The 18698-nt window shown below is 37.8% G+C and overlaps 1 protein-coding gene across 1 annotated transcript; it reads right to left on the bottom strand.

The window, feature by feature from the left end:
• Window positions 1-1420: 1420 nt before the first annotated feature.
• tlcd1 (TLC domain containing 1) lies at window positions 1421-13656 on the bottom strand. The gene is made up of 4 exons (XM_046074811.1): window positions 13084-13656; window positions 11920-12002; window positions 9931-10013; window positions 1421-3880 (listed from the first exon to the last, which is right to left on the bottom strand). The coding sequence occupies exons 1-4, from the start codon at window positions 13287-13289 to the stop codon at window positions 3479-3481; spliced, it is 774 nt and encodes a 257-aa protein (XP_045930767.1). The 5' UTR covers window positions 13290-13656; the 3' UTR covers window positions 1421-3478.
• Between the last annotated feature and the right edge of the window lie 5042 nt (window positions 13657-18698).

Raw genomic sequence — 18698 nt, 5'->3', positions numbered from 1 at the left:
ATACTATATAACTTCTATATAACTTAATTTAATGCTAGTAATAATTTCACACCGGAGAAAAACAGATAACTTTTATTGTTTCCAGACCGTCAATTAAAAAGGTCGACTGTATAGGGAGCTCTAAGCCTCTTTTGTATGATAAATGGAGGCCTACTGTAAAATAATTAAATATTTATAAAAAGATACGAACAAAAGATGCATAACATTAAATACCAATATCACTAACACAATATCATTGATGTCTTTAGTGTTATTATTACATTAATATATAATAATTACTTACATGTATTAATATTATTTAATATTTGAGGTGACAAATAGTTGATTTTGTACAGACTGCACATGTTTTACTGCCAGGTTACTCTTGAGCATGGTGGAAACTAATTACTACTGTAAGTAGTAGTAGTAGTAGTAGTAGTAAGTAGTGTACTTAAGTAAAACTTCGAGTATTTTATGCTACAATCCTGTTTCCAAAAAGGTCGGCATGCTGTGTAAAATGTAAATAAGAATAAAATGTGATGGTGTGCAAAACCATATTTAATTGAGAATAGCACAAAGAAAACTTATCAAATGTTGAAACTGAAAATGTTTTTGTTTTTTGAAAATGATATGCCCGTTTTGAATTTGATGCCAGAAACATGATTTAAAAAATTTGGGACAGGGTCATAGTGTTGCATTTAACAACACTCGTCTGGGAACTGATGAATACTGCAATTTTTAAAGTGGAATGTTTCCCATTTCTTGCTTGATTTCAGGTGCTCAACAGTTTGGGGTCACCTTTGTCATACGTTTCATAAAGCGCCAAACAGTCGGGACTGGAGGCAGGCCAGTTTAGCACCTGAGCTCTTGTAATACGTGGAGAATGTGGTTTGGCATTGTCTCGCTGAAATTAGCAGGGCCTTCCCTGAAAAAGATGTCATCTCCTTGGCAGCATATGTTGCCCCAAAACCTGTTTATATTTTTCAGCATTACTAGTGCCTTCACAAATGTGCAGGTTACTCATGCTATGTGCACAACTGCACCCACATACCATCACAAATGCTAGCTTTTACACTGTGCACTTATAACAAGCCAGATGATTTCCAAACAGAATTTCAAATTTTAACTCATCAGACCACAGGACAGTTTTCCACATCACCTCAGGTATAAGTTGTACTGTAATCTGTGGAGCCAGTGAGTTCTTGTAAGACTCAACCTTGTAAGAGAACACTGAAAACACTTATGGGATCAGTTAAATTACTCTAAGCTGTCTTACCTTTCCCTGTGACATCAATTAAGACACCTAAGAATATTCTTGTCTGACTATAGCTTTACCATAAGTCTCTCAGGTGTGAATGTGACTACATGAAGGTAAAAAATACATCAATACCTTCCCTCATCAATCGAGTACATATTGCAAAAACATACTTCAACAACCCTGTGATTTTAAATACTCTTTTAATTCATGATATCACTCAACCATCCAAAAACACAGCGCTCATAAAAAACAGTTGTCTCTTTAATAGAAGATACATTATTGTGGTTGTGGCCAAATGTATTTACTGTATGTTTCTCTCTACTTGGCCCAGCATTTACAAAGCATACAGACGTCATTCTGCACCATATCTACACTTTCTTATTCGGAGATTATATTTTTATGTGCTTTGTTCTAAATTTTTGGAAAACGCACTGTGGTAAAGGCACTGTAACACAGGTCAGACACATCGGTCCATGTCTGTTTGGACTTTCTTGGCATTGGCCATTCTTGGCCATAGATAGAAAATGAAATGTGCTGATTATTAGGCTTGTAAATGACACTTTCAGAACTTACAATTTATGGCATGACTAGGAAATAACCATTTGAAGTCCACTAATGGTGTTTATTTGTATTACCATTTAAGATGTATGAAAAAGGAATCCACATTTAAGGACATTATTTACACAATTCTATGTACATGTCCATTTATGAGTAGAGAGGAGGAACAGAAAACATATCTTCACCCAAAGGGCGTCTTTCAATTTTTTAAATATGGGATCACGAGGGACACACATTGGCCAAACTCTTCTATTACACTACATCTACAAGTCTAACTACAGGTGGTGCAATATCAGTACTGATTGTGCTGCTACCTGCTCATTATGAAGGATTTCTTATGGTGCCCATTTCCTGATGAGCTCAATTATCAGACTGTTAGAAGGCAGGAAGATCCAGCTTCAGCCCCACGCGGTCAGTCTCTTCAGCCACAAATGGCATCATAGAGAGAGATCGTACTGTATACACATGTTATTAAAATGTGAGTCAGTGTCAAAAAATCACAGCTGGCAGGTTGTTCACACACCCTGGGAGGGGTCTATATAAAAACACTGCTTCCCATGCAAATGTTAAAGATAACATATAGCTAGGTTGTCAATAGTTACAGTATTAGCAACTGCTAAAAGCAATTTCACATTTCAAATGTATGTGTTAAACTATTTATAGACACAGGTTTTTGACAGACCTTTTCGCTTTCTTGCAGAGATTTAGATGAGAAGATTAATACTTCTCTTGTATCTGTACACTAAAGCTGTATCCAGCAGCCGGCTAGCTTAGCCGAAGGACTGGAAAAAAGAGAAAACAGCTAGAAGACAGAGCCTTTCTTTATGCTAAGATAAGGCTGGCTGTAGCTTCATATTTAGTGAACAGATATGAGTGGCATCAATCAAGAAAGTGAAATAGCTTATTTACCCAAATATCAAATGATTCTCTTAAAGTTACATAATGTTGAAATTTCATCTAATAAAAACAATAGTTTGATATTTTGGCAAATACACTTCTGAGAGTTAGATGAAAAGATGGATACCACTCTCATGTCTGTGCGCTAAATATAAGGCTACAGCCAGCAGTCTGTTAGCGTAGCTAGCATAAATGTTATATATTGTTAGTTTAATTTATACAAAAATGTGTGTATAAAAAGAAGTTATAGTTTTATGAGAGGACTTTTTACTGTTGGACAGAGCCAGGCTAGGTGCTTCCCCCTGTTTCCAGTCTCTATGCTAATCTAAGCTAACTGGCTTTTAACTGTAGCTTCATGTAGGCTTTGCCATACAAACATGTGAGTGTCAATCTTCTCATCAAATTCTTACAATTAGCAACTAATTTCCCTATTCTAAGTTACATGATAACTTTTACATTGAAAATAATATTTGCAAAAAACTTTAATAAAATTCTCACTTAACCTGGAATTTTGGCTTCAATAAAAGTAGTGTTGCATTGTATTTTTCCCCATAAAAAGCCACATTTCTGACTTTCCAACACAAGTACCAGCGCCTGAACAAGGCTGCACCTTGTTCCACCAAAAGTTGTTTTGTGGGGGGCGGGTGTGGGGTGGGGGTTGATCTTTGGCAGTGAGACACAACAAGGGAACCTGTCGTCACGAGGAATGGTTAGTTACATTTTGAATAAAACAAAATGTGTACACTCCCACCATAAATACCAACGTAGTATTATTCCGTTCCGCAGTTAATCACTGAGAAATTTTCTGGAGTTGTTATGTGTCCCGTTTTGTCCCACAGACTTCTTATTCCAGGAGAAGAAGTCAGCACGGAGCAGGCGGTAGAAATAGATCAGGATCATAATGTTCATCACCATTATGGAGATGAGAAAGCAACCACCGTGGTCCAGCCAGGAGTAATTGTGGACAATGTACCAGGTGAGGTAGAACTGGGTGATCAAACGAAACACGACGTAGGTGAACAGGTTGGCGTATTTGTTGATGTGGTACAAGGAGGAGGACTGAACGCCCGCCAGCTTCAGCATCAGTCTCAGGTGCAGAGTGACACTGTTGACCTCTACGAAGAGAGCTACCACAGCGCCGGCTACATACAGCTGAGTGTAGAGGGCGTACAGGAAACACCAGATCACCTTATAAGGAGACAGACACAAAGAGACAGAGGTGTTTGTACAGTTACACAACAGTGTGTTTGATGGTCTCATTGTTTTCATTTGTTTTTTCTTGCTTTTATTGTTTGACTTTTTCTGTTCCCTGTAAAGCACTTTGTAACATAGTAAAAAAAAAAGCTATACAAATAAATTTGGTTTGACAGTTCATTAAATGTACCATCATTAGTGTACCACCATGGGAACGTCACCACAGACACCAGATTTAAAAACTCTACTGCAAGTACAGAGAGATTTACCTGGCAGTGAGAGGCTTAATCAGTATTAATTGAATGTAACAGATGTTCATTTGTATGTAAAAGTCCCGCACTCATCTGAAAATACTTGATCTACAGTGTTTAAAAATTAAAATTACTTGATTGCTTCAATCCAAGTTAGGTGCTTATAATACATGTCATGCATTTAAGTCTTCTAATAACAAATTCCTATCATTGTGTCAAATTTAATGCCGTGTTTTCTGGCTCCACTGGTCTTTTACGAGTTAGAAACATTCTGTTTATATCTTATTGCTATAATCTAAAACTATATTTGGATTGGGTCTTCGAGCGTACCCTTTTTTTTGTTGTGTATTTTTTTGTTTAGGTATTTGTAGTCGTTTGTTTCTGAAATTGAGTTTATACATGGAAGCTCACTCTAAAATGTCTTGGTCATGATCCAGCTAACTATAAATATGCCTGCCCATTTTGTTCCGTCATGAGCTGCAGATACATTTAAAATCAACTTTGAAGAACTGAAGAAGCCCGACTTGTGTTAAATCATCTACAAACAAATCAAGCTAACTCCCTTATCCATGTATGAAGATCTGGGCCCGGGTCTTGACAATGTGGGGTGAAAAGAATTTCAGGTTAACACTTGATTTGAAGGGATGTGCATAAGACATGCCACCTTCATAACCATGACATGACACCTGTCATGAACGTGAAATTGTTAATTATATCATTTCGGTCACACTTTCTATGAAGGTCATCGCTATAATGACTTATACATATATTTATAACACGATATAATGCGTCCATAAGACATTAGAACAGTTGTTATAATCACTTACAAACATGCATTAGGCGCTATAGCAAAGTTCATGATGTATTATGAACTTCTGATTTAATGTTTTATAACTAATAGTAATACCAGTTTATATCAATGTGGGTTAAGAATCTCCGACCATGTTCCATAACACATTGTAACCAACGACTCTGCCTTGTTATAAATACACTTTAGTCATCATTTAGAATTAGTGATATAAAATGGAATAATAGCTTATAGTAATGTTTAAAGTTATATAGCAGGTCTTTCTTTGCTTTAAGTAAAGTGTTAAAATATCTATCCCTGTATAATATATTACAGGTGGACATAATACCGTATGAACTAATTATAAGACCTTATAACACGTAATTGTTTGCTTTAAGTAAAGTGACACATTTTGCGCAGGAAAACAACTTTTATTTATTTTTCTTCACTTTATGAACAATCTGTATGAATTTTCAACATTTTGCAGTTTAGCACAAAAACACAACTTAATTACATCAAGGACACTCATTCTCAGAGTGGTGAAAGATCACTGAAGAGAACCATATAACATCATGTAAGAAGAGGCTCAGATGTTGTCACAGATGAATGGCGAGCCTGTGGACGGAGGACAATTAAAGACAACCACTTCACAAAACGTAGCATATGAAAAGACATTTTAAAGTTACTGAATGGGAATACTGTTTGGGCAGTAGGAATGAGAATCTCTTGGCACCTTAAGATTCGATCTGATTACAGTTCAGATTTTTTTTTTCTGTGTAATTTCTGGATCATTACAAAGCATTTCATTTGCACATTAAAATCCAATAGAAATATCTCCTCAATTGCTTAAAAGGACTAGTTTACATCCCTGATTTACTTTAGTAGCCTCAGCTCCTCCGTGGTCACAGCTCAGTTGTCTGACTCCTCTGGACACTGAAATATAATTTAACTTAACTATCAGGATGTAGTTTGTGTACAGGACACCAGTTTAGCTTCAACCTGCTGTTCTCATTCCTCAACAAGTTAGGTAGTAATGACACGCAACTAATTAACATTACTCCGTTACTAATTTAGCTAACGTTACACTGCTTTACAGACCGGTGAGCTGTTAGCTAGCGCTAACCGCCTTCACTTTTCCAGCAGTTGCGGAAATAACAGACTAAACGGACACACTGTGACCTACACTGCACATGTCTGCCTGATGGGCAACTTACTAAGTAACTTTATATATATATATATATATATATATATATATATTTTCCTCCGCTAACTTTCACCGTCACGTACTGCTGCTCGCTCTCGCTCTTTCGCTGGCACACACACTCGCTTTGCACACAGGAACCAAAACAGCGATGAGTGTTGCTGCAGGTGAAAATCAATGTCGCAGTCATATTGATGACCGTGTGAAATTGTAGTAACGTGGTCATTCGTTCAGCAGCGGCGAAATGCCTCGAACACAACACTGGTTTCAGACCAGTAACAGAGATCACGGGTCTCTGTTATGTGCACACCTGCGACTGTCCGGGCGCTGCACTTCCGCAGTTCCGCCATTTGCGTTCCGTGAACATTATAGTATAATACAGTATAGTTTACTTCTTTGCGATGCGGACGTGGAAGATTCTGAATTGATTATGAATGAGAGAGAGCGAGCAGCAGAACGTGACGGTGAAAGTTAGCGGAGGAAAATATTTAAGTTACTTCGTAAGTTGTAAGTCTGGCATGTGCAGTGTAGGTCACAGTATGTCCGTTAAGTCTGTTGTTTCCGCAACTGCTGGAAAAGTGAAGGCAGTTAGCGCTAGCTAACTGTATTCCCATTCAGTTATTTTAAAATGTCTTTTAATAGGCTACGTTTGATGAAGTGGTTGTCTTTAATTGTCCACTGTATCTGTTAGGGTCTGTCCATAGGCTCGCCATTCATCTGTGACAACATCTGAGCCTCTTCTTTCATGATGTTGGTCGGCAACTCTTGAGCGATCTCTCACCATCCTGACAATGATTTTTCTTGATTTATGTTATGTTGTGTTTTTGTGCTAAACTGCAAAATGTTCAAAATGCATGAATGAAGAAACATAAATAAAAGTTGTTTTCCTGCGCAAAATGTGTGTCTTATAAGGTCTTATAATTAGTTCATATGGTTTTATGTCCACCTGTAATATATTATACAGTGATAGACATTTTATCAGTTTACTTAAAGCAAACAAAGACATGCTATATAACTTTAAACATTACTATAAGCTATTATTCCATTTTATATCACTTATATCACATCGTTATAATGTGTTATGGAACATGGTCGGAGATTCTTGCCGCACATTGATATAAACTGGTATTACTATTAGTTATAAATCATTAAATCAAAAGTTCATAATACATTATGAACTTTGCTACAACGCCTAATGCATGTTTGTAAGTGATTATATCAATTGTTATAATGTCTTATGGACGCATTATATCGTGTTATAAATATATGTAAGTCATTATAGGGATGACCTTCATAGAAAGTGTTACCATCATTTTTAATGCAAAGTTGACATTGTGTGGGATGTCTTATGACAATTTGACATTAACCAATAAACATGCCATTGCAGGCCTACTTATCAAACTTAAAGAAACGATTTAGCTTTATGTGTCAACATTACATTAAACTGTCACATATCTCATGCACATTCCTTCAGTGTTACAAAGTTTAATTTGTGTCATTCACTGCATTACAAACTTAAAGGGAAACTTAAAGGGAAACTGGATGTTTTAGGAATAAACACCCAACAAAAAGATACTATTATGCAAATAAGATAACACAAGTCTTCCAGTTGATCTCATGAGTTACGCTCAGCTGAACTCAGGCTGCAAAAACAGTCTGTGTTATTTCCAAGGTGGAAAGAGTACAAAAGTATTCTACTTAAGTAAAAGTACGATTACTCTGATGAACTTTTACTTAAGTACAAGTAAAATTACTGGTATGAAAATCTACTCAAGTAAAAGTAAAAAGTATAGCTCATTTAAATTTTACTCAGAGTAAAAGTTACTTAGCTACTTTTTTAACCTCCTAAAAGAACTTAATTATCTTGATTTAATATGTTTGATTAATTAAATTACAGTCTTTTGCAATTTGATAAGGGATCAAATCCATGTGGCCCTTTCAATTTTAGTTTGTATGACTGATACTTAACTTCGCCAAATCAATGGCAAAAAACAATGACATTTTATGTTATAATGAGAAGTTTGAGAAAGTTTTCGCTTCATTAAGAAACTGTGGCGGGAAACACAGGACAGTATGAAGTCATATCCCTATTTAGATCTAAACAGGTGGTAAGTTTAATGGGATATTATAAGCATTAGTATAATAAATAACTAGTTACCAGCAGGTTGGTAATGCCAACCAACTTCCACCGATTTCTTTTTGGCTATTTGGAGCAAAGCATCTTAACAAACTCTGAAAACTTATTTGGAAGTACAACAAGAAACAAATGGAAGTAGGCCTAGGCTATTATTTAACTGACCTCTACATCAGGGGTCCTAAACTACATTTGTTAAGGGCACAAAAGCAGACACTTCGGGGGCTGGAATTTCAAAAATAATTGCCATTTTACTGTTTAATAGTTCCAACTTTACCAAAATGAACAATTTTATTAGCTTATATCACTGTAAACAGACTCCTAAAAAACACGGTAGACTTAAATCCATAATGATAAATTTACATAAGCTACCACATAGGCCTACCTAAAGGTTCAGTGTTTAATATTTCTGAGGATCTATCGACAGAAATGCAATATAGGATCCATAACTATGTTTTCAGTAGTGGATAAAGACCTTACAAATAAACCATTATGTTTTTATTACCTTAGATTGAGCCATTTATAGCTACATAACCGCAGGCACCCCTTCCATGGATGTTGCCACGTTGCATCGTCATGTTTCTACAGTAGCTGAAAACGGAGAGCGCTACAGAGCGCGTTTCATCACTACGTTGTTCTTGTTCTGCTTCTGGTAGAATTCAGGCAGTACAGACACAGTTCACTAAGGAGTGATGGTTAAAATCTGTAGGCTAATTGTAAATGTAACTCTGATTGGCATTAATTTGACGCTATTACTATTATTATTGTGCATGGGACACCTGTAGTTACTGGTGGTAACACCAGATGCCTTTTGATACCACAGGGCACAGAAGTCTGGGGCAGCTAAATAAACTATTGTTGGGCAGTTATTGGTATTTTCCAAAATTATGTGAGCACTCATGATCTGACTATAAGCTGCACACGACATGAGTCTGTGAACAGCAAAAGTGGAAGGAGTTGGTTACCTGGCTGAGAAGGTGGAGCTGTGCAGCCTGTCGTCTGCAGCTCTTTATCTAACAGCTCACTGTGTCTGCTCCTGACTGTTGCATTATACACTGCAATATTTCAAAATGGTCCACTGTCAGTAAACTGTTGAAAATTACGTTTGTAGCGGACTACACGACAGCGGTTAGCGCTGATCTCACTTACAAACAGATTGCATTTCCTGTGACAACTTCAAAATAAAATAAAACTTGTGTTTTGCCAGTTTGCTTTTGGTTTTAATGTGAAGCTGTAGCAGGAGGAACTGTTCAGCTAGCATTAGCAGTAACTTAATACAGCATTTTGTTACAGCTTACACAGCATGATAAAGCTCTTGTTCTCTTGCACTTGAAGCCAACGTGGTTGCAAGTTTTTTATTGCACTTTTGTTTTTACTCAGTAATGTATGTGATTGAAAATATAGCGAGTCCAATACTTTAAACAAAACATACTGAAGTAAAAGTAAAATTACAGATTTAAGTACACAAAAAAACTACTCATTTACAGTAACATGAGTAATTGTAATTCGTTACTTTCCACCTCTAGTTATTTCCCTGTATACATTCTCTCCAGTGCAGGTCACCTTGACATTAATTTCCTTTTGCTGAGTTGCTGCAGTTTAAAATATTAACTCCAATTGTCTTATCGAAACCAGAAATGCAGACTTACAGATAGATCAGTAACGTCTTACCAGTGCATGATGGAGTAAGAATTCCCACGATCCTCTTCCGTGTCCTGTCAGGATAATATCACCTGCGTCTTGTACAAAGTATCCTAACAGAGAAGAGAAAATGTCTTTCAGGGTTAATCAGCTAAATAACAGTTTGGTCAGTTTATAAAATTGGAAAGTCCAGTACTGATAGTGAAGCTAGTGTCAAATGCTAAGATGTGTACAAATTCAGGTGATACAATGGTGGGAAACATCATCTATTCTCTAGTCCAAGATAAGGACAGGAAGAAAAAAAACATTGTTTATTTTACTGTCATGACAAATGGAGTTGATTACAGTAAATATACACATGCAAGGTGTTTCATTTACTGTGGCGTGGTTAATTTGTCAGGATTATATCATGTGTAATCCTGACAAATGTGTTTTGACACATAAGAACACGGCAGCATGTGTTTGCTTGCTTTCCCTTTGTTTTCTCTTACCTCTGTATGTAATGTAAATAGTGTCCTTGGAGACCATGTAGACTGGGAATTTTGGGTGTATAAACCTTGAATAAAAATATTTACTCATGCATTCATTCACTAAAAAAGTTCACACTATATTTTGGCATCACATGTGTGAGAGTTTCTACTTTGCATATGAAAAGCTTCTGAGTTTGGTGTGATTTTTCTATTTTTCGATCTTTCGCATTAAATCTGCATGTACATAACTTTATGTCTGTTCAAACTACAGCTTAACCAGGAAGGCTCAGATAATCAGAGAAGCTACTTCTTTGTTTGTGCAGTAGTGTAAATGTAACATTGACTGAAATGATGACGTTAGATGGCGCTGGCACTGTCAACCAGACAGGTGTAACTCGATAAACCAGACAAATCTTGGATTTCTGTTCACAGTGAGTGTGTTGTTGTTCACCTCACTACGTCATAAAAATGGATACAGTAACAAGTAATTAATAATAAAAATGTGGATTTTGTTTTGTTGTTTGACATGTTCCCAGTGTGAGAACATGTTTTGTCCAAAATAACAGCAGCTTTGAATTCACAGATGTCTTACAGACGTGCAAACATTTACTTTTTGTTACAGGGGGTCATCAAGACACGTTAGGAGTCAAAGTTTGCTTAACCAATCTGACAGCATAGTTAATTGTCTATCTTCGTCATTATCTTTAGACGATGCCAACTAAACAATTCACAACATAAGCAAGGTTAATTAAACCATGAAGGCATCATTTAACTGAAGGTCTGTGACTGACACACTGTGGATAGTGAGCCACACAACCAGCCCCTGTGTCAAAGAACATGACCTTCAGTATCTGGCGTGATTTGCCTCAGTGGATCAAATAGCTGTTTGTGGTTGTTAAGGCAGATCTCCAAAGATTTGTCTCTTCATGGTAACACAAAGATGCACATATGTCTTGACCTGAATTACCTTTGGTGTCCATGGTGATTTAGAGGAGACATTTGTCTGTTATGAGAATCATGTGAGAGGGGCGGTTATTTTGGTTGTTTCTCTGAAAAGCAACTGGAAAGGTGGAAGTTTTATGCCCCCAGAGGGTTCAGTTCAATTGAAGGGTAGATGAGAAAATGCCATCAATCAACACCTCTCCCACATTCCCGTCTCATGCATGAAACTAGAGCTACAATGAGGAAATTAGTCTGCAACTGTTTTGATTATCAAATAATCACTGTAGTAATTTTTTAAGCAAAAACTGCCAAATATATGTTGCTTTCCCGTTCTCTATTGTATAGATTTGATCGTTTTCTGTCACACATTATATATTTTTGAGTCATAGGAGACATATTAAGGCACTACCTTGGGCTGTGGGAAATTGTAACACTTTTAAATATTTTATGGACAAAAACATCAATGGATGAATCTAGGTAATAACCCTATTTGAAGAAAAGTTCACAAACACATCCAAACTTCTCTGTACCAAAAACAAAAATGTCCATCTTCATTATAGATACCAAAACCTAAATTTGCATTTGTGTTACTTGTTTTTTCACTGACCTGTTGAGACACAGACGAGCATGTAGGACAGAGGGGTGCTGTAAGAGTGGAGGTTGCTCAACGTCTCTGGCCAAACCACCGCACTGGAGAGGGACACATATTGTGGATAAATGCGCATTCGCCTCACTCAGACATACAGTACAAGGACTCCTGGAGAAAAAAACCTGACTATGCAAAGACATTAACATCAGGTGCTTGTTCAACCACCTGACCAATAAAAATCCATCTTTTTAGCAGTTGTAAAAATACTGCTTATAATGTTTTATTTCATTTTGATACTATGTTTTATCTAGTTTATATCGGTGTCTATATATCTAAAAATATATTTTTATACAAGTATTTATCACTAAAGTCGCTGATTTTGCAATATTCTTTGTCGCTTCTTGCTACTGTTTGGCAAAAGGGACACACCTCAACAGTTTCTATGTGTGTTCCCTCCCTGTATAAACATACCATGACATAATTATTGCTAATAAATGACCTATAGGCCTTGTGTGACATATAAAGCACTGTACTGTTTCATGTGTTTCCTTGGCAGTACTTTCAGTGTCCAAAAACCTACTTTTGAATACTTAAGAAAACTTCCTTCTTTCACCTCCACAGAAGCACTCATCTGGGGTATTGCCAATTCATACTTTCACATGTTAAATGCAGCAATAGCTGTAGCAGGGTGCTGAAAGCTTTCAAAAATGTCACCTTGGTTCTACTGATAAATGTTAAAAGATGAGTCACAAAGATGGTACCCGCCCCAAAAAATAGTTTCTCATGATGCTTTCATAAGATTCGTTTGGCTAGCAGGTTTTTCAAGTTTGTATATTTGTGAGCTGTCGCCTGAGCAGCCCTGATTATTGGCTGAATGTGGTGTTGAAAAGATTCACCTCCTTACAAAACCTCATAGTCTGACACAAATTCACCAGAACAAGCAAACAGCAATAAGAGCTCTGTGTGGTTCATACTGTACAGTGGCATTTCCCTCCCCACTTAAAAATGCCATTGTCTCCCCCATCCCTCACCCTGTCTGAACATGCCCTTCTTCTCTTAGCTGCCACAGACTGTCACTGCTGCACACACAGTCCCACACATAACACATCATGTGGACTGTGAATAGACAATGGTGTCCCAGTGTGGATGGGTGGACAGATAGATGTTTGGATGGAAACTTACCAGGTCAGAGCCCATGGCCCAGTCAGCAGGGAGTGCACCATTGAGACAGAGAGGTTCCTCCACTTCCAGGAGCGGAAGTCATTCTCCTTCACCACCTTAGGCACAGGCAGCCTCTGCAGCAACCGGTGGGCCACCCTGAAAAGCAGAGAGCACACTAGCACTGACTGGCCTGGATGACTCTTCAGCACAGGAAGCAGGGCGTCCATCCTCTCCTCCCCACCCCTGCTCTCCCTGCCTCTGGGTGCGTGCTCTTATTCTCTACAGCTATAGGTCCCTTCGTCCTTTTCCTCCTGTTGGCTTTTTCGTGCTCCTGTCAGCGTCTCCTCGGCCCGGTGATGGACAGATATGCACGGTATGTTATGAGATTATTCTGTAGGAGACGGGCCTCTGTTTTTATTTTTCCACGTATTCTCTCCGCAGAGCTGAAATCCCGGTGATGCCGCAGCCTTTTATTTTCTCACGTTTTCAGCGTCCCGATCATGGAGAGGAAGGCTTCAGTGCGACGGTGTTTGTCTTCACTCAGCGCCCTGTAACGTCATGTGCCACCTCTCTGCCCGCCCGTCTGTTGCAGAATGAAGATGGGAGTGGTGGAGAGGGAGCGGAGTGGGTGGTGCTTTTGCTGCACCCTTGAACCAGCGAAACAAGGAGGGGCAGAGCCTGCGATCATGTTACGCAAGAAACGGAATCACAGAGCCGAGCTTTGCACGTATTTTCAGCGGCATTGTAATATTTTTTATGGCCGCTGTGAAATCTCCGCCTGCATGTAATTTAGCCTATTAACAACAACAACACTAAAGATTTAATAATGATCTCCAACGCAGGTTGTGCTTCCTTTACTAGCCTAATTTATAAGCCATTGTCCACATTTTTGTGTTTTGATGTTTGAAGCAGGAAAATATGCCATAGGGGGATAATCTATCTTAGAAGTAGGCTGACAGTAGCAGTACCACAATGTTATTACAAATAAAAGTATTTTTTTAGTTGTAGGCCTAGATACCTGTTAGCAGGGTGCGATCTGTAAAAAAAAAAGCAGCAAAAACAAATTCTCCCACTGCTTATAATTAAAGTAGTAAATAGTAGTAAATACATAACGTGACATCGCGATGGAGAGTTGCTTTGAAAAGATAGAAAAGACAGATGCAAGCTGTATTTAATTCTGAAGCGTAGTGGGTAAGGACAGATTTAAAAGCCGTCACTTTCAAGAGTGTCATTTAGTGAAACCCCGTAGCTGTTTGTTCGGGTATGTTCACTGGTGTAACAGGAACACTGGGCTGCTTGTCACCATATAAACAGATTATCAGATTGTCAGATCAGCTTTAGTCCTCTGCTCTCATAACTGTTAAATTTGTGACTTGTAGCCAATCAGATATTTCCCGTGGGCGGGAGCCGTGACTACAAACAGAGAGAGGCAGCTGGATCAGAGCTATAAGCGCCAAAGTTTTGTGATCTGTTGCATTACTGAAGTAGCAGTGATCACTCTGAGGGGGGATAAATTTTGTCAACACTGGGGATAAAAATAGCCTAATGGTTTGGTTCATTGTTGATGTTGGGAGGTGAGGGCCAGTGGTGAACACCAAAGGTGAATCTTAGGTCCTCTTTAATTTTTACATTTGCATGCTGCAAATGGGGCAAATATTTAACAAACGTGTTTATGCTGATGATACACCACTGTTTGTTCCCCTTAAACCAGTTCTGTCAGTGTAGTCAGCTGACTTTCTGATCTTTTTATTTGACAAGCACCCAGTGTGGTACCTTGAGAACAACAGCTAAATTCAATAATTTTTAATAGTTGAGATGTTGAGAAAGTAGTTGATGCTTTTATATCCTCTGACATGGACTACTGCAAATCATAAACATTCTGCCCAAATTGCTATTACTTGGATTTGAACTATACAGGATCAATCTGATAATTATCATATTAATATGATTCATTATTGTATATAGGTTACTTTAATGTAGATATTTTCTTATTCACACAACTAAATTTCTGTAGGCCTAATCTTTTTTGTTTCTTTATTCTTAAAAGTTCTCTTGGGCCTTGTAATATTTTAGAGAAGTTCATACTTGCATAAAGATAGTAGCTTCAATACATTGCATGTATTTAATGATCAAATACAGAATTATTTAGGTAAACTGGTGGCAATGTCAACAGTAAGTGCTGTTACTGTAAGTATAGATTTGATTAATAATATAACCAAATGCATCTTTGTTATGTTTGCAACCTAACAATGTAAATCTGGTATGTTAAACAGGCTGCCCAACAGTACCGGCCTCCTTCCCTGGCCATAACTCTTTCCATAAACAAAGTGGGCCCTCATTCCCCACAGCTGGCCTCCCTGCAGCCCGGTGGGGGGGGAAAGGAAGCTAGCTGACTAAAGCACACGAGGAACAGCTAAGAGGCTTCCATTTACACACATTACCGCCTGCACCACAGCGGTCTGCGTGAAATATAAACCCACACACAAGGAGTTTACTTTTCTTACCTGCTAAAAGTTTTTAAGTTTATTCACAACTTCTTTAATCCTATGTGTACATTTTTATTCCTTGTTTATTTTCCTGCTCCTTCTAATTCATTATTGATGCATGTTTTTCTTCTTTCCTTTGAAATGACCCATACTTTCTCACAATTGTTCAATGTTTACTAATTCATTCCATTTGCTATTACAAAGTACAGATAAATGAACAATGACTGTCTGTCATGGAGTTATACAACTAACACACTGAGTCTAATTAACTCTAAATTAATTTCAGCTCTTCATGCTGATCAAATCTTTGCTGCATTTCCACTGTGTAGGTCACATACTTCATCTATTTTAGCAGCAACTTTTGTATTATTTTTTTATTTATTATTCATTATTTATGTATTTTTATTAATTATATCATAAATACTAATGTGTTTTTATCCCTGTGGTTTAGAAGTAATTAATAGTGTGTTTCTGGCCAGGGACCTTTGTTGCCTGTCACCATTATTTCCTATTACCTCTTAACTCTTTTCTCAACCTCTACTATGATCTAAAGTCCAACATAGTCTAGTTTTTTATAATTGGTAACACACATTTCATTATACCCTTTTTAAAAACAGCTATCTTTACCGACATGCAGCTCAGCACAACAGCACCTAAAATGCACTAACGCAACTAAAACACTCAGGATCAACTTTTGTACCAGAACACTAAAAAGATTTGTCTTCCTCGCTACACAGTGACCCAAAAAGCACCAACAACAGGTAGAGCATTGCAATATGTATCATTATTGTCTTTGAAGTATTACTTATTTATTTAACAAGACTCCATTGCAACAAAAATAAGGTCACATCTTTATTGCATGACTTAGTAATGTGTAACATGGATGAGTGATTCCAAGTGTACAAAATGAAACTAATCACTGAAATGCTATACAAATTATACATAGTTACTATACAGACATGTCCAGGAAAGATACAGTTACGGAAGAGTTATAGTGCTAACTATGCCTTTTGCATTTGGCAAGAAGTTTTCATCCACATCACACCTTATCTCTTCTCTTGCAATACATGGGATAGAATCTTTCTGCATGTTTGATCAGTCCCTGGAGATCTTCTGCAGATATGTCCAGACAGCCAACAATCATTGTTCCGAAGAGGAACATCTGATCATGTGGCTGGTGGTCATAAACGTTTCACCTCCATGAAGACAAGGATTCCTCTGTGGGGTTGAGGAAGGGAGAGTAAGGTGGAAGTAAAAGTGACACCATCCTGGGATGGGCTGTAAACAACTCTGTGACTGAAGAGGACAGTGAAATACCACATCATCCCATACAATTACAAAATGTTTTGGATTCTGCCTCAATTGCCCCCTTTCATAGGGAGGTCCATCGGAGGGCCACACATAGACGAACAACCACTCACGCTCACTCTCACACCTAAGGACAATTTAGGGTAACCAATCAACCTAGCCTGCATGGCTTTGGAAGGTGGGAGGAAGCCGGAGCACCTGGAGAGAACCCACACAGACACCATGCAAACAGAAACTCCACACAGAAAGGCTGGGGCAACTGGGGTTTGAACCCACACCCTTCTTGCTGTGAAGCGACAGTGCTAACCACCACACCACCGCCCCAATTAGGAGATTATGTATTTTTTATTTATTTTAGTTTCTCTTTAGCAGAATATTGCAAATTGCTCACAAATTTACAGTAATCGTGTGATATGTTCTGTATATGTATATTTACAATAGCATGTAAACATGTGCAAAATTGAGTTTTGTTGTTGTGTTTGGTTTGAGTGAGAAAACAGTTCATGAATTTTGAAAGCTGTGGTCACTGCATGCATTTTGTGTCAAAGCAGTGAAAATTGATGTCATAGCCTACTGTAGAAAATGAGTCTGCTCCCTTTATTCAGAAAGACATCATACGGGGCTTCGGCCAGAATATAAAAAGACACCACTAGATGGCTGCAAAGCCTTGTGTGACATCTCTATTTTTCAGTTCAGTGGCTCCCAGTTCTTCATCAAACCACATGGGGGCGTCTCTCTCCAAAAACCTCCAGGAACACCCACCTCTCTGGGGTAGTGATTTTTGAGATGTGATAGAAAATTCCCTGTGATTTTTAAAACTGTGCTTCCTTTCGTTAAAAATTCAAAACAGTCAAGTTACACTGTTCTCCAGTAATTATTTAAATTAACTGAAATAAAATGTGTATGAAAGAGACAAACAAAATAGAAAGAGATGACTAAATATGTGTTATCAGTGTTGGTAACAGGTCCAAGGTTCCATTTTCTTAAAAATATGCTAAAATATGAAACTTCAAGCATGAAACAAAGTAGTATAGGCCTATCTGTAACACAACCCCCTATGGTTAGAGAGAGAAATGTAATTTAATTCCATTTATTGTGTTTCACTGTGGGTAGATTTGCTGTAGATTGAGAGGACGAGAGCCTGGCTTTCATAGTTTGATCATAGAAGAATGTAATTCCTCACAGCTTCAGGTTTCCAAAGAAACAGCTCAGGATTTCTGACAGCGCACAAAAAGTTCCATACAGCTGTAGTTGTTATTGTTGCAGCCAGGCCACAACAAACTGTCTGCTGAGAAAGTCTCCCAATATCATGTGATGTGTTTGAGAGGTGGTTCTTTGTGCCTGGCTCAGCTTTGACCCACATTGATTTTGGGGTGATTTTTCTTCCCCCTGGGGGATGTTGAGAAACAGCTACTGTTGAGACCCTGCAAGCAGCCAATAGAGAGAAAAAAACTGGGGGTTAATCATTTCCATTGAGTGCATCATAAATAACAAAACAAAATACAGGTCTGTCTTGGTCAGGAAGATCCAGTTTCATTCTCTGGCAGTAAAATGGCACTTTTCCGTTCTAGAGAATTGTGGAAATAATCATTTATTGACATTGATTGCCCATACTGCATTCATCATGTTTTAACTAAATAGTTGCTTTCACTAACAAGAACCACACCACAACAATATGTCAGTTAAAGGTTTAATGGATGAATGGATGTAAAGAGGAAGGGTGAAGGTGGAAGAAGCATGTCAATAGGCCTGTTTCGCATTAGACATTTTGACTTGTCATAAACTCAGGTGTTATTATAACATTAACAATTCAGCCCTAATTAACTGTATTATTTACACATG

The sequence above is a fragment of the Micropterus dolomieu genome, linkage group LG17 (genome assembly GCF_021292245.1).
Source record: "Micropterus dolomieu isolate WLL.071019.BEF.003 ecotype Adirondacks linkage group LG17, ASM2129224v1, whole genome shotgun sequence".
Taxonomy (NCBI): Eukaryota; Metazoa; Chordata; class Actinopteri; order Centrarchiformes; family Centrarchidae; genus Micropterus; species Micropterus dolomieu.
The sequence above is the reverse complement of the archived record's forward strand: the minus strand, read 5'-3'. Positions and strand labels throughout refer to the sequence as shown.